The sequence below is a fragment of the Lemur catta genome, chromosome 14, assembly GCF_020740605.2.
Source record: "Lemur catta isolate mLemCat1 chromosome 14, mLemCat1.pri, whole genome shotgun sequence".
NCBI classification, from domain to species: Eukaryota; Metazoa; Chordata; class Mammalia; order Primates; family Lemuridae; genus Lemur; species Lemur catta.
This window is the reverse complement of record NC_059141.1, coordinates 36,122,974-36,140,616: the sequence shown is the minus strand read 5'-3', so window position 1 is coordinate 36,140,616 and position 17,643 is coordinate 36,122,974. Positions and strand designations below refer to the sequence as shown.

The 17,643-nt window shown below is 34.5% G+C and overlaps 1 protein-coding gene across 17 annotated transcripts in view; it reads left to right on the top strand.

Annotated features, from left to right (window-relative positions):
- PCDH15 (protocadherin related 15) overlaps nt 1–17,643 on the top strand; it is a 634,897-nt gene that overhangs the window by 436,358 nt on the left and 180,896 nt on the right. For all 17 annotated transcript variants that reach the window (XM_045568054.1, XM_045568051.1, XM_045568050.1 and 14 more), the window contains one exon: nt 2,192–2,320. In XM_045568054.1, coding sequence (XP_045424010.1) covers nt 2,192–2,320 — 129 coding nt within the window. The remainder of the gene's footprint in view (nt 1–2,191; nt 2,321–17,643) is intronic.

The window sequence follows — 17,643 nt, the reverse complement described above, 5'->3', positions numbered from 1 at the left end:
GCAAATTTTAAGGAAATAAATTTTTAAAAATACTTTTTGTTATAAAAACAAGATAGCATTCTTGGAGAATATTTGGAAAATATATAAAAGTACAAGGGAAAGATAAATTCATCTGGATTCCATCTAATTGAATAGCATTAGAATTTCTTTATACATATTTACGTACATCTACACACTTGTATACGTTTGCATGTATGTATCTTTTAAATTAAATGATTTCATGGAAATAAAACATGCAGAAGAGTGCACAAACCATAATTGTATAGATTAATGAAGTTTTACATAGTGAACATACCTATATAACCATTACTTATAAGAGGAAATGGAAATTAATCATCACTCTAGAAACCCAGTCTTATGATTATCTCTGACCCTATTCTATTTTCTTCCACAAAGTGACCCATTCTAACTTTTATCACCCTTTATAGATTATGTGCGTTTTGAAATTTATATAAGTGGAATAAAAGAATATGTACTCTTTCGTATCTGACTTTTTTCACTGAACCTTATGTTCAGGAAATTCATCCATATAGATTACTTGTAGCAGTAGTTTGTACATTTTTAGTACTTTATATGACTCCATTGAGTGCATAAAACACAATCCATGTAACCATCTACTGTCAATGGAAATTTGGGTTGTGTCTAGACTTTGGCTATATAATTCTGTTCTGGCCATCATTGTACTCATCTTTAAATAAAAGTTTTATCTTGAACTTTAAATATAAAAATACGTACAAAATCCTGTATGAATAACTATATGAATTTTCAAAGGATAAGCCCACCAATATACCAGTACACAGATAAAAAAATAAGTCATTGCCAATACCCAAGGATTCCCTTCTATGCATCATAATTTTTTAATGACTGCTGAACACTGTGTATAAAAAAATTATAGAGGCTTTGGATTAAAGTTGTGTTACTGAAAAGAGGATTTGTATTTCCTTCTGTTAAAATAGGGGCAGATCACCTTAATCCAATTAGAGTTTGAATGTTGGATTTAAATCTGAATAAGGTCTGATCAAATCCCCATGCACCATTACTCATGTAGTATAGAACTTTAGTGATCCCAACAGAAAGCATGAGGTATTTACCACGACCTCCCTTCCTTGGCAGCTAGGATATCACTTGATTACTAGACTCCTCAGCCCCATGACTGCTGCAGAACTGCTTCAGCCTCACTCACTCTTACTCACTTCTGTATGCTTAGTTTTTTAGCTTCTCACTACAAATCACTTGCAAATTAATAGAAATTGTGTCTGTATTTTTTTAAAGAACAGTTGAATGATTCTCTCTTGGCAGTTTCATCCTGCTTTTCCCTCCTACTTTTTATTTACACATTACTAAATATTTTAATAGCATATTGTATGTTTTACTTTCCAGGTTAGGGTTCTTTCTGTGCCTTTGCTCTTAGCCTTCTGTGATCTGCCCCACACTGTGGGTCATGTGCTGTTCTCAGGTTTTGATTAGAGAGAGAACTTTCCAGCTTGAGTTACATACAAAGATGTTCCTTGATTGTGCAAAAAGTCATTGACCTACATAATATTTTGTAGTTGCAGCAGGCCAGGGATTTACCTTTTAACTAGGTAGCACATACTACGGATGAGATTTACCTGCTTACCATTTCCATAGACTATATGCTCATAAGATAACCATTTCATTGCTACTGCATGGTGTTCATACTCTTGGTTTAGATGCAAACCTAAAAAATTACTAAGGTGTAGTATTTTATGATAGCATTAGCTCACCTTAAAATACCCATTTGATATGTCATGCTATTTTATAATGTATTAGTTTTATTTCTAAACAGTAAGAAATATAAGCGATGAAAACTACAGAAAAGGCACATTTCAGAGATAAAGGAGTGCATGTGTGTATAAACAAAAGCTTGCTACTCATAAAATGTGAACAAGATAAAGGTAAAATCATTTTCTGAGAGTAATCCTCCAGGAAATACTTGACATTTTCAAGAAGATGTTTGCCCTTTAATATCATCATTTGCTTTTTTCATCTGTTTTTTGAGGTGTGTGAAAATTGCAAGCTTCTTTTTAATTTTTTTTTTATATTTTAGAAAGCTAAGGACTAGGAATAAGAATGAAACACTTTTCAGATAGACAAATACCAGGATGACCATTTAACTGAATTCAAAATAAAAACAGCTCTTCTCACATTTAATTCCTTTTTTTCTTTTAAGACTTCAACTGCCACAGTAAATGTGGTGGTGACAGATGTCAATGACAATGCTCCAGTGTTTGATCCCTATCTACCTAGAAATTTATCTGTGGTAGAGGAAGAAGCCAATGCCTTTGTGGGTCAAGTAAGGGTAAGTGGAATATTTATATATATATCTTAAGTGTATTTATTAAAAGTGCAAATACTTCTTACATCTTAATTTTGAAAAGAGATGCAGCTGATGTAATCTGTTAAATGACTGTTCTGGATACTTTTCAAGATTTTTTTTTTTCATAAGTGATATCCTGTACATTTGGACTTAACTTATTAAGGATACAAATTTACATTTTATGATCATTGTGTACTTTAAATATTGATTAATGTGAGATTATTCTTTTCTTATGTATAATATAAATTTTCATTTTCTGGAATTAAAATATTTCAGAGAAATATGTAATTAGATATACTAATTAGGCATAGATGTAGACATTCATCCTTCAAAATACATATATTTAGGTGTGAATTCATTTTATTATGTAAATATATATTTAGCATCTACTGTGTGTCCTATATTTCCCACATGCCCCTTGTCCATCATTCTGAAGATTTATTTCTAGGCATGTTCTCCTGTGACCTGCCTGGACATATTAGCCAGTTTCTGCAGTTCATTTGATGAATAATCCCTTTATTCTCAAAGTAGAGACACTACTTCCTCAACTGGGCTATGCTTGGTCTTAAACATAGTTAATTAATGGTCTATAAGCCACAGAGAGGAAAAATTTTTAGGAAGACATGCATATTTTGAAGCATTTACCTCTGCAGTCTCCTGGCAACAAATGAATCTTTCTTTAGTAGGGAGGAATGAGGCACCCCAGTGTCCCAGATCCAGGTTTCAGGGGCACACTCCTTCCCTGCTAAGGCCCTTAAGCCTTCTCTGCAGTTCTGCCACTCTTACAATCTAACACAGGGTCTGGTTTTTAGTTCAGTCTAATGTGGCTACAAAAGAAGAGAGTTTCTTTAAATGCCATCATACAGATTTTATGACTTTCGCACCATATCCTGAGATTTTGATTAACTAGTTTGAACCTGTCATTTTTTTTTCCTTCAGAGCACTGACAATACTTACAGTACTAACTCCACAGTTATTATAGTATCATTGTCACCATCTCTCTCAAATACTGAAGAAATTGCATAGGGCATACATCCCCATATACCTCTATGCCATTCCAGTTCACCACAGGGGATAATCTTAGTCACTGTGAAGTTACAACATGTCAGGAGGGCTTGATGCCAACTGCCCAGCAAGTGATTCAACCGCAGAATCCCATCTGAAGGCTCCAGCCGCCATCCCCCACCCAGTACTTGTGGTGTCAAATATCTTATTGTGGCTTCTCCAAGAAAAAACCTGGAGACAATATATTCAAGTATAAATAGTTTGTTTGAGAAATTCAGGTGACACTAATAGGGAAGTGAGAAAATGATGTAAAGAAAAGAAGGTTGTCAATGACGGCATTTCTATGAAACCAGCTATCACAAAGAAAACTGGAGCGTAATCCCAAGGGCAAATTCTAGGAAAAGGTACAAATTCATGCATCAGAATTATTCCTCTCAAGAAATGATGGAACTGAAAAACCTATATGCTAAATTCTGAGAGTTATTGGATGCTATACTGGGGCAGGCGGGATGGCAAATGTTGGGCAGTTCTTGCCTCCAGTGCAAGCAAGTAGCCAAATTCCCTCTGCAGATTCTGATATAACTGCGTTGAGTCCGTATGTAGATACTAGCAGATGGAAGTTGGCCAGAGCACACCAAATGCTCTGAGGGACATGTATAGGACTCCGACAATTTCTGCTACACCAAGCAAATGAGATGATAAAGTCTATAATGATAAAGTCTATAATAGGGACATGTGCAGAAAACATAGAAAAGGAAGTAATGGCACAGTTGACCCATGAAGGATGAATACTGGTAAAATGTAAGTTGAGAGGGATTGGGAGCTGTCTAGGCAAAGGTAATTTTTTAAGTACAGGCACAGAGAAATGAGTGCGACACATAATTACAACTCTTACATATCATAAAATTTTTCTATACCATATCATAGAAGGTGATAGAGAAATCTTAACCTCACATTATAAAGGTTACTCCTTCCTGAGAAGATTATAATGGAAGAGGCTAAATCCAGAAAGCTGAAATAGGAGGCAATTGTAATAGCCCAAGCATAAGAGGTTTAAACTAATGTAATAGTCTAACCATAGCAATAACCAAATTACATTACAGTTGTCACTCTACAATACCACATTGCTGAAAACTGAAAAATTTATTTAATCATATCTATCGACTATTTAGATAAGACAAACAGGTATTGAAATCATCACAAAAATGATCTTTCCCATTTCCTTAATTTGTTCAGTACTGGAGACATAAAGCCCATATGGAATATACAACTAGTAACGCATAAACAAATATCAACCTGATGATTAGTTTTTAGTTAATTTTCTTTCCCTTTTTCTTATTTTTGCCCCTTTTCCTAGTGATTCTTTGTCCCTGAAGGAATTGTTGCATTAACGTTTTTCTTGTCTCCTAGTTCTTAAATTTGATGAGAAATGGTCTCCATAATTTATTTCAGATTTAGAAATTGAAATGTGGACCTTAGCACTCATAATTTGGTACAGTGTAATTGTCCTGGTCTTTAGGCAATAACATGTTTTCATAAAAACTAAAATGATTTTGAAAGTACAAAGGAAGAGGAAAATATCTGCAGCAGACTGCATCCAACTGATTCTGCACAGTTTTAAAGAAGTTGTAATGTTCATAGGATGGAATTTTGGTGCATCATAATGGTCTCCTGTTGCTACTTAATGATAATTATATAATACATTAATTTCACTAAATGATTCATGCTCCACTTGTAAAATTTAATTTTAATTGTCATCAGAAACTATTAGGACACACTTAAAACCAAGATATGTATGGTTAATTACTTTATTGAATTCAAGCTATCAACTTTGTGTTTATGTTTTAATGATATTTTAATATGAATAATCTAATGTTTGGCTTCAAATACTGAAGGAATCTTTTTGTTTACTTTTTAAAGGTAATGTTACAGTAACTAAGGAATACTTTTGAAGCAATATTTAAGGATTATACATAGCAAAATGTTTTGTCCAGTGCATTGAAAAATAAACTACCAACCAGCAAGTTTTTAATGTAAATCTGACTATTCACAAAGTATAGTGTACCACTTTTACTCATTCATTTATTTATTTGTCTAAATTGTATCAGGTACAAATGTAATTGTGTTACATGCATCCATTGCATAGTGGTGAAGTCAGGGCTTTTAGGGTACCCATTAGAATAACATACATTATACTCATTTCATAATTTCTCATTACCCATCCCACTACCTCCCATCCTCCGAGTATCCATTGTCTATCATTCCACACTTTATGCCCAAGTGTACAGTATATCACATTTAGACTTGAAAATCTTATCAATATTCTCAAAGTACTTGCTGTAACAGTAGAGTAGGGGAGAAAAAAATGCATGCAGAATAAAACCTAGTAAACATTTTAAGAATATACTATGTGTCAAGTGTTAAATGGGTGAAAAAATTATTTATTGAAAAGAATGAGAAACATTACAATGGACTGTGCTGGCCAGGTCAGGGTTCATGGGAAAAGATTATTCCTAGTACTTTTTGACATATTAGTAAAATCAGGGTTGAAAAAAAAAGGAAATAGAGATACCAGGCAAAAAGATGTGATACAAGATAAAATTCACCTGAAGAGGCAATTTGAGGACTGTAAGTTAATGGTCTGACAATAATAGAAGATTTATTTTGAGAGGTTCTTAAAAACTGATTAGAAACATGTTGAGTTCATATGGGGCTTCATGAAATATCCCAGAAATAAGAGGCCTCATACCAGCTGCAGAACTCTCAGATGATCCCAAATTCCTGGGTGAGCAGATGCCAGCAGAAGCCCCAAAATGTTTCTGTGCAGTTATATACTGATTAAATCTGCAGCTCTGGTCTTTATCCCTTGGAACTCTCTGTTCAAAGGACTAGGCATATGCTATGATGTGGAATATACAACAGCAGAGCATGACATAACCTCTGTGAAGGACCATTCAACCTTCAGATAGACTGACTCAGGCCATCTCCTAAATCTGAGCCCAGCTCTCCATCTACTTTCTTTTAACTTGTTTCTTACTGGACCATGACTTGTGTATTCACTACACCAGAATCCCAGACTTCTCAGCTTACTTGCCAGCTTTCACTTCTTATTAATGTATTGTGATGAGAACACCATGCCCTGGTCACGAGGTTCATCCTGTCACTAGATCATATGATTCCATGAATGCAGACCCAGTATCCCAGCAATATGCAAAACTTAAGGAATGGGTTAAAACGTGCTCTGGAATCAAAGTACCTGAGTTCAAATCTAACTTACAAAAATGACTAATGTGATTGTGGATAACTCATTTAGCCTCTCTGGGCATTGACTTCTTTATTTGTAAAATATGGACAATAATAGAATAAACCTCATATAGTGATTGGCCAGATCAATACATACATGCAATATATGTAAATGTTTACCACAATATGTGAAAATAATATGCATTTAATTTTTATTAGCTATTATAATTATGTTAAATCATTAAATAATTTATAAAGTATGGCTATCTACAGTATTAGGGAAACTAATAGTTTTAACAATACTGTGAATTAAATGCAACCAACTGTTTATTATTTTTTGAGCTATAAGTCATTTGCACTAGTACATTTCCCAGTCTCCTGCCTTATTTAGAGAACATTTTTATGTAGTAACTGTTCTTAATAAAGTATAAAATCTTATTTAAGTTGATAAATAATTCTTTTTTGTAGCATCACTACAAACACAAACATAGTCAATTTGTAAACAACAGTTTTTCTTTCTAAGAGTATTAGCCAAGGCCAGGACTTTGGTCATAACAAATATACAAATCTATGTATAGTATATGAATATATATATTTTCACATTTGCAGGCTATTTTGGAAATTAAAGGGAAATTTAAAATATTTGAAATTATCAAAATTGAGTTTATGGTTACAAACCTAGTTTTTGTATTTTTGTTTATTTCTCTTAAAATTAAGTTCAGCTAGCAGAATATGTGGAGCTTGAATTGAAAGAGGAATGTTGGATCAGCTGACAGCTGTACTAAAAAATTAATAGTAATGGCTACCAGTTTTGAAGTCTTACAATGTGCCATGAACTAAGTGCTTTTTGAAGTTCGTATTTGAATCACTCTCAAATTTGAATAATCTAACTACTATACTATAGAAGGGAAGTTGGTTAATGGGTACAAACATATAGTTAGGTAGAAGGAATAAGTTCTAATGTTCAATAGCAGAATTAGACTATAGTTAACAATAATATGTTATATATTTTTAAATAGCTAGAAGAGAGGACTTGAAATGTTTCCCAACATATAGAAACGATAAATACCTGAGATTATGGACAGTTCACATACCCTGACTTGATCATTACACATTCAATGTATGTAACAAAACATCATGTGGATCCCATAGATATGTACACATATTATGTATTCATAAAAAATGACATAATTCCAGCAATACACTTGGATGTGCTTCCCAGAATTCTATTTTTGCCTGAAACCAAACTGAAGGACTTTCTGGCAATAATTGATCCTAATGTGTAAGAGTAAGGTGTATGAGATTGGTCTCATTATAAAGCCTGTGTCTTCAGAAGTAGAGAATCATGATGCCTAGTTCAATATGCTGTCTGGCATTTTCATTTGTTTCCTCAACTAATGTCCTATGGACTCAATTGGGTTGTGAGAAGAAGTTAAAGAAAGATTTATCTCAATAAATGGTAAAATACAGGTTAACAAAGAGAACTTCTTTGTGCTTGTATAACAGAATTGGGCATAATGGAAAGTGAAGTGGTCTTTTTACTTTGGCACACTTGCCACCTAGGGGCTTCAGCATCTCTGTGTGTGGATTTGCAGAGTGGGTGGAGATTGGGGGGACAGAAGTGAAGAGAGGAAGCCTTTGAGCCTCTGTCAGAGGTGTCTAGCCTTCAAGGGAGCATCTCCTTGAAAAATTTGTAAAGGGCCAGAATTCTCCAGAATAAGGACTGAATTCTTCATCTCTGTTTGTCAGAGTAATCTTGGGCAAAAATGCGTGCACAAATGCATCAGAGAAGGCATACCTGGAAACAATTCTGCCTGTTAAGTTTAAATAAGATTCTTAGCATTGTATGCAATATAGAGGAAGCAACTTCCCAGCAAACTTCCATTTAATGCCTTGTAGGTATCCTTCTGTTTGAACTGACTTCTTTTAGCTCTGGGTAACAAAAATAGAACCCTGAGTCAACAATGTGTTCTTCCTGTTCTAAAACAAAAGATTGAATTTATTTAACCTGAAACACAAATACATGCCCAGTATGAGATCTGCATGCTAAATCTTAGCTGAGCTGTATTAATAGTATCAGCAGTGGTTCAGTTTTAAACCCTTAAAGCAGTTTTAAAATCATTAGTAAACTGCAGTGTTTAGAAGGGTAGTGATGGTGTCATTTGAAAAAGAAACTGATGTTTCCTTCAACTATACAATTTAATATTAAACAAAATAAATCTGAACCTCAGTGGTCTGTCTCTGACTAATGTAGTTGTCATCTCCCTGTGTGGGGTTCTAAAAATGAAATGAAGGTGGGGAGCTTTATAGTGATTTCTTATCTTTTGTAGCTCAGCATGACATTCAACAGTGCCTAAAATTCTAATACTTCTTTTTTAAGTGGGCTGCAAGTGGGGAATTTTATGGGTTCTCTTGTCAAGCCAAACTATATAATGCAAACACTGTACTCACTCGGGTAGAGAAAAAAGCCCACACAATTTGAAAAATTGGTGATGTCTATTTTAATGCTGCTACCTAAAAATATTTATAACAGAGATGTGCCTATTGTTTGTGACTATTTTTGAAACTTCAATTAGCATGGCAGTTCATAAATAGATTAGAAAATTTTATGGATTTATTTTTACATTATTTATTCAGGTCCTACTATTTCAGCAATTTTTAGTCTGTTAAAGGAAACAGAGCCAAACTCTGTATAATAATTTAAAGAGATTTATTCTGAGCCAAATGTGTGTGACCAGCCTGGAGCACATGGCCTCAAAAGGTCCTGAGAAAATGTGCCTCCAATAGCTAGGTTACAGTTTTGTTTTACAAATTCATGGAGACAGGAATTACACCAGAAATCTCCAGAAAGAGAGGAGGGCATGACGAGGTGTGTCTGACCTCCCTTCTCAGGGCCAGCAACTCAGCTGTAGGGTGTTCTGGGGTCCCCTTGGCCAAGAGGGGTCCATTTAGTCAGCCAGAGGGCTTAAGATTTTATTTTAGTTCACATGTCTTACTATCAGATATTAGAAAAAATGCATCTGTATGTATTTTTTTTGTGTATAAATATTCTTAGTTGTACAATCCCAGTTATATAATAAATGATATCTGTCACCAACTTCATGGTCACCAATGACCCCTTTATTGCTAAATGTTATCTTTTTTTTTTTTTTTTTTTTTTTTGGAGACAGAGTCTCACTCTGTTGCCCGGGCTAGAGTGCTGTGGCATCAGCCTAGCTCACAGCAACCTCAAACTCCTGGGCTCCAGCGATCCTTCTGCCTCAGCCTCCCGAGTAGCTGGGGCTACAGGCATGCACTACCATGCCCGGCTAATTTTTTCTATATATATTTTTAGCTGTCCATATAATTTATTTCTATTTTTAGTAGAGACGGGGTCTTGCTCTTGCTCAGGCTGGTCTCGAACTCCTGAGCTCCAACGATCCGCCCACCTTGGCCTCCCAGAGTGCTAGGATTATAGGCGTGAGCCACCGCGCCCGGCCATAGCTGTATTTGAAATGGATCTCTCTCCTTCCTTCTCGAGACTCTAGTGCCTGCTTGCTGCTGGTTCTCCTGTTTAAACATGTCTGATTCTTTCTGCCTTTCCCTTATCAGTTTGCCCCTTAAACTTTGGATTTTGGACGTATTTTCTGTGTTGCTCTTCTGGCTCTATACATTCTTTTTGGAAAATCCCACTCACATTAAAACCCTCAGCTTTAATTACATTGTGATGTTGATTTCCATTCAGCTCCTTGAAGCTACAGCCTCATATAGACATTTATCTGTAAAACAAACCTGCCCGAATGTCTTGCAGGCATCTTAACTTCAATGTGTGTAAGAATTGTCTGGCAAAGGTGAAAATAAGGCTCCTTCTCCTGAATTCTGTCCATCAATTCATCACCCCCCCAAGCCAAATTCTGAGGAACCATTTAAGTCCCCTCTTTCTCCCTTGCTCTCCACATCCAATCAATCACCAATTTTCATAATTTTACATGTTGCAAATTGTTCCCACATTCTCTCCATAACAAGCATAGTAAGGGTCTCATTATTTCTTACCTGAACTATTGTTACAGGTGCTTATTCATTGGTTATCCTGATACTAGTCTTGACACTTCATAATTATTTGCAATGTGATTGCTGGAATGATGTCCCTAACAAGCATAATTTGAGTCTGGAATATAGTCCTTATTCCCCATGCAGCAAACAAGACTTCCCTCCCACCTCCCATGACTACTTTGACATCTTTACCTACAGTCATACTAACCTGCTTGTAATATATGTTCTCAGGACTCTCCCATGTCTCTTTGCCTCTGCTGAAGCCCCGTACCTTGATTTTCTTTCTCCATTTTTTATTTAGATAACAACACTCCTCCTTGAAAATTCTAGTCATACATAACTTTTTCCAGAAAACCTTTTATGAACTTTTCTATGTTCCAGGTGTTCCCTGCTCATGCTCCCATATTATACTGTGCACAACTTTTTGATGGTACTTACTAAAGTATATTTGTTGACTATTTATCCCAATGTCTTGAAGTCAGAGACTGTGCCATATTGACCTTGGAAATCTTATTGCCTAGCCCAATGCTTGGTTCTTATAAAATGCTAAAGTAAACTAACTTTAATGAAATAAATTATCTAAAAGTAAAGTTTTACACTGAAGATTCATAAATGCTGTAGAAAGAAAAGATGTATAATATATGTCAACATCTAAACATACATATTTGGCTTACCTCACAAGCATATTCACACATAAATAAGTTCTCTTGATAAATAATGAAAAAGTTTTGACATTAGATATCTATCTACTTTTAAAATTTCAGCATGTAGAATAGTACTCATAGAGTTGATTTAAAAAGTAGTGTTAATGCAAAGAACAACTGAAATTTACAGTTGGTACAGGACTAAATATTACGTCTATTTGCCCACCCATGAAACAGAGCAACAGTAATGAAGGACTTTCCCAGGTGTAAAGATTGCATGGAAGAAAAGTATATGACTCAGGAGGATGGGGGGTGAGGGGAGGGGATGGGTGTATACCTACATGATGAGTGCAATGAGCACTGTCTGGGGAATGGACACACTTGAAGCTCTGTCTCGGGGGGATGAGGGAGGCATGGGCAACATATATATAACCTGAACTTTTGTACCCCCATAATAAGCTGAAATAAAAAAAAAAGGAAAAGAAAAAAAGAAAAGTATAACAAGTATGCTACCAGCCTGTTGCGTCACATATTTGAAATTGTGTTTTCCATTTACCCATTTAAAATATATACTCCATTTAAATTATTTAATATTTGTACAGGAAGAAATACCAACTATTTTTGCCTCACAAACCCCTGCTACATTCATCTAGCTGTATCTTTTAATGCTCCATTACTTATTTATGAGATTCTACTTTATACAAATTGCAGTGCTGTTTTATAGACTGATGAGAATTCATGGCCTATTCACTTAAGTTGGATTCAGTTTTCCTTCTCTACCCATATTATAGCTCACTGCAATTACTTACATGGACTTTACTACCTTATTGAGGATTAAGCTTGGCAATCAACTTTTGGTTTCGCAGGAAGGATTTCAACTATTTCTGAAACCTTTTATTAAGACCACTCTTTCCCTTTAAACTTTAAGGAAAAAAAATGCATATATAGAGAAAGTAATTTAAACCTAAATGTATAATTTAATAAATTACTATAAATGTATGCCCAGCCCTGGTATATAAGGCATCACCAGATGCTCTAATTTCAGAGAGAAGAGAATCTCTTAAAATAAAATCCCTTTGGTTTTTCAAAAACACAGTTGTGAGTGAAAAACACGTTGCCTTTTAGAAATATAATCTGATGATGATTTGTTTGGAAATGCACTGAGTCCAAAGGTCCTTCTCTACTCTCCAAAGGAACAGAATAGCACTTCCTAAATGAATGAATGGTTACAGGGATGTATGATATGTATAAATAAATTCATTCAGCAAAAATTTATTTATAATGTATGTCTAGCACTTTCCTAGACATAGTCCTTGGCGTCATGTAGCTTGCAGTCTAGAGGAAGAAGATGGATATTATTCAAACATATAAGCACATATATAATTAAAATGGAGGTGAATGTTTTAATGGGAAAGTACAATGTACTTTGTGAGGGTGTATATCTGGGACCTGCACTAGTCTGGGAGTCAGAGAAGTTTTCTCTGAGAAATGATACTTAATTTGAAACCTGGATGATAACTGAATGAATAGATGAAAGAAGTGCATTCCAGATAGAGGAAACGGCATATGCAAAGGCCCAGTGGCAGGAGGGAACAGGACCGTTTTAGTGTAGACAGGGCAGGGTGGGAGGAAGAAAGGGAAGGTGATAGGAAAGGTAGACAGGAGACAGACAATGAGGACTTTGTAGGACATATTAAGTTATTTTGGCTTTGTCCCAAAAGAACTAGGAAAGTCACCAAAGAGCTTGAAGTGGCAATTTATCTGATATGTGTTGCCGAAAGATTGCTCTGGCTGCAGCATGGAGAAGCGTTGAGAGTGATATCTGATTGAAAGTAAGAAGACCTGAAAGCAGGTTAGGGCAGGTTGAAAGCCCTGCTATTTGCCCTAATTATGCAATACATCTTTCCTTTTTACTCGAGGTTATCACTGTAGTAATTTTTTAAAAGGTAATTATTGTTTACTATCTACTTTTCCACCTGAGCTCAAGTGGCAGGAGATCAAAGAGCACATTACTCTTGTCCTTCAGTGTGGCCCCAGCCCCTAAAATGCTGCCCCGCTCAAAGTCAGTAATAAATGTGGGTGAGTAAAAGAATGAATAAAAGCATATATGGCTGATTCAAATCAAATTTATAACATAATTATTTTGTATTTTTATGTATTAGAATGTTCTTTCTAATATGGGAGTAAGAAAAAAATAATACTATTCAAAACATTTAGTTAATATTTACGGAGAGGAACATTCAGTTCTACACTGAAGTATTAATGTGAACAAAGTACATTTTTGCCCTTTAGAACTTACATTAGATAGCAGAGGTATAAATGCAAATAATTATATAAAATTCACTGTGAAAGTGGTGAGAATGGCACTTATAACGTGCTATGAGAACAGAGAAAAGTGAGAATTATTTCACTTTAACTCAGCATTTAAATATTAAATATTCATATATATTTATCTTTATTAATTTACTATTATTTAATGAAAACAAAACCAAAAACAGAAACAAAAACAAAAACTGGTCTGGTGTGTGTACAATCATGTTTTAAAAAAGTGCTTCATTAAGAAAATGTTCCTTTTTTATAACATGCTTTGGTGAAAGCAAAAAAATTTTCTATAAAATTCTGTAAATTTCAGTAAAATGAAAGTGGTCATAACTTCTTTATAGTATTGATGTGATGATTAAATGAGATTACATACATAAAAGCAGCTTTTAAACTAGAAAATTCTGAACAAATATCAGTTACTATATATATTCACATATACATAATTATGTCTAATTGGCATGTAGTACTACATTAGCATCTGCACTCAACATCCAGTTTTATTCACAAAACACATTTAGTAACTAAATATAACAAAAATGACATCATTGATTATATTTCAGTTTTATATCTTATTTTATTTTATTTTTTTTTATTTCAGGATATTATGAGGGTACAAACCTTTTGGTTACATTTTATGTCTTTGCCTCACCCAAGCGAGGTTTAGAGGCATGCCCTTCCCCTCTGTAATGCTCACCATGTCCATTAGTTGTGAGTTTACCCTCCCCCCAACCTCCTGATCCCTTATATTTTAAGTAATTGTGATATATTTAAAAGAAATTATGTGAATAGTATTAAGAAATATGTTGTATATTTCTGTATACCCAGCACTCAGTATAACACCTGGAAAATTTTACATGTAATACATGCTAGTAAAATGAACAATTAACATGACAGTTCTTTTTTGCTTTTATTTATTTTCTTTTGGATAGATTTGGGGATACAAGTGATTTTTAGTTACATGGATGAATTGTATAGTGGTGAAGTCAGGGCTTTTAGTGTACCTGTTACTCAAATAGTTCATATTGTACCAAATAGGTACTTTTTCATCCCCCACCCTCCTTCCACCTTCCTCCCTTCTGAGTCCCCATGTCTGTTTAGCCACTCTGTATAACCTTGTGTACCCATTGGTTAGCTCCCATGGTATAAGTGAGAATTTGGGGTATTTGTTTTTTTGTTTCTGAAATAACTCACTGAGGATAATGGCTTCTAGTTCCACCCAAGTTGTTGTTGCAAAAGACGTTATTTCATTCCTTTTTATGGTTGAGTAGTACTCCATTACACACACACGCGCGCACACACACACACACACACACACACACACACCACATTTTCTTTATCAGCTCTTCAGTTGATGGGCACTTAGGTTGATTCCATGTCTTTGCAGTTATGAATTGTGCTATGATAAACATACAACTTCAGGTGTCTTTTTTGTATAATGACTTCTTTTCCTTTGGGTATATAACCAGTAATGGGATTGCTGGATTAACTGGTAGATCTACTTTTAGCTCTTTGAGGAATCTCCATTCTGTTTTCCATATAGGTTGTACTAATTTACATTTCCACCAGCAATGTATACGCATTCTTTTTTCGCTACATCTGAGCCAACATCTGTTGTTTTTTGACTTTTTAATAATGGCCATTCTGACCTGGGTAAAATGATATGTCATTGTGGTTTTTAATTTGCATATACCTGATTAGTGTTGTCGAGCATTTTTTCATATGTTTCTTGGCCATTTGTCTATCTTCTTTTGAAAAATGTCTGTTCATGTATTTTGTCCACTTTTTAATGGGGTTATTTGGTTTTTTCTTGCTGTTTTTTTTTATTTCCTTGTAGATTCTGTATATTAGTCCTTTATATTAGTCCTTTATATTATATTTCCTTGTAGATCCTGTATATTAGTCAGATGTATAGTTTGTGAATATATTCTCTCACTCTGTAGGTTGTCACTTACTCTGTTGATTGATTCTTTCACTGTGCTGAAACTTTTTAGTTTCATTAAGTCCCATTTATTTATTTTTGTTGTTGCTGTATTTGCTTTTGGGGACTTATTCATGAATTCTTTACCTAGGCCAATGTCCAGAAGAGATTTTCCTAAGTTTTCTTCTAAAATTTTTATGGTTTCAGGCCTCACATTTAAGTCTTTAATCCATCTTGAGTAAAGTGACATTTCTGATACTAAGAACCAAAAGCAATGTAAAAATTTTCAGCCCTCATATCAGGTTGCCTTTTCAAAATCTTCAGATTAATTGCAAACAATGATCTGTTTGTAGAGTACTTTAGGAACTAAATTATTTTCCCAGTTTACTGGCATGGCATCTCAGATTGAGGTAAATGCATGGTCCCTGTAAAACAGGTAATGAGTAAAAGTACTGGCAATAGAATAGTGAATTTTTCTGGCTCAAAGTTTAATATTCTTTTAACTGTACTATCTATACTAAGATAAAAGTCTAGAGGCTGTGAGAATATTATTATCAGAATATTTTTCTTCAACTAACACAAATATAAAATGTACAGATGTTTCTAAGTGTAGACTAAATAATACTCTGTTCTGCCTCCCCTTGAAGAGTTGGATGCTCTTTGAGTTATAAAAGAGGAAATGGTAGAATTTTGTCAATATATTTTTCTACTTAATATAAATTTCATTGATATATTTTCTACTTGAGTTGGATGGTTCTGATATTTTTTAGCTTTCATTTATCCATTCATTCCATGAATGAATATTTATAAAGTATCTATTATGTGTTGAACATTGGACTCATGTGCTGGAATGAACAGAAGGGTCTCTGCCTTCATGGATGTCACAAACTAGTGAAGTGTCAGACATTAAATAAATAAACACATAGTTCAGTACAAAAGTAAAATTGTAATAAGCACTGTGAGGAGAAACAGAGGGTACTATGGGCATGTATAACAGGGATCCTCTTATATACTGAGAGGCTAGGCAAATCCTTCTTTGATGGAATGCTGTGTAATCCCAGAACTGAAAAATGGGGAAAGTCGTGAAAAGACTACATAGAAGAAAGTGCAAAAACTAATAGAAAAAAATAATAAAATATTTGATTGACTAAATAACTAAAAAATAACTCATTGAGGAATGAGTGCAATGAATATAATGTGTGGTGACCTTTTCTTTTTTCTCCTCCTCACCCAAGAATACTGGGATCTGAAGGACTGTAGAAAGAAAGACACAGTAGGAAGTGATTAATTTTTCGTTCTCCTTTTTTTTTTTTGTAGTGATAAATTCTTCAGCAGATTTGAAGACTAATGGTAATAGATGCAGTAAATAGGGATGTGGAACATGCCAAAAAGAGACATTGTCTCCAGGCAACATAGTCCCCACAGTGTTGCCCCTGGGAATTTAGGAGGGAATGGAATCTTTTGATGGAAGTTCTCCTCAATTTTAGCAGCAGGAGAATGCTGAATATAGGTCTAGATGTTGGATGGTTTGTAGACTTAGTGTGAAATGAGTACTTACATGTTTCAAAATAAATAGTGAAATTCATAGTTCTGAGCACATTACAATACTCTATTTCCCATGATTTTATAGAATCACTTCCATTGACTTTTCTGAAATATTGTTTTTCCCTTCTGATTTTACTTCAGACTAGCTTGCTACAGAGTAAAGGAGAGTGAGGGAAACCACCAATAATTTTCTAGGCTTTTATTTTTCTAATCAAATACATGTAAGTTCTGAGTTACTATGTAAGAATAAGCTTCAAGGTGTGTATTTCGTGATATGGCCCTAATTCCCATAATTAAAATACATAAACTATTTCAGAGTGAATTCTAAATTTTTCCAGGTCATCTTACTGTTTATCTCTGGGCTCCAAGCTATCTTGCAGTTAGAATAATTTATAATGCTACCCCAGTTATAGCAGGCTCCCTCCCTGCACAAAGATCACAAACGGACAGCATATCAATGTCCTAAATTCAAGACGAAGTTCTCTTATTTGCTAGCTGTAGGAACTTGGACAAGTTTCTTAGATTCTCTGAAATATTCTTATCTGTAAAGTGTGGACTATAAACAGTCTTGCCGGGTGTTTGTAAGAACTAAAAGA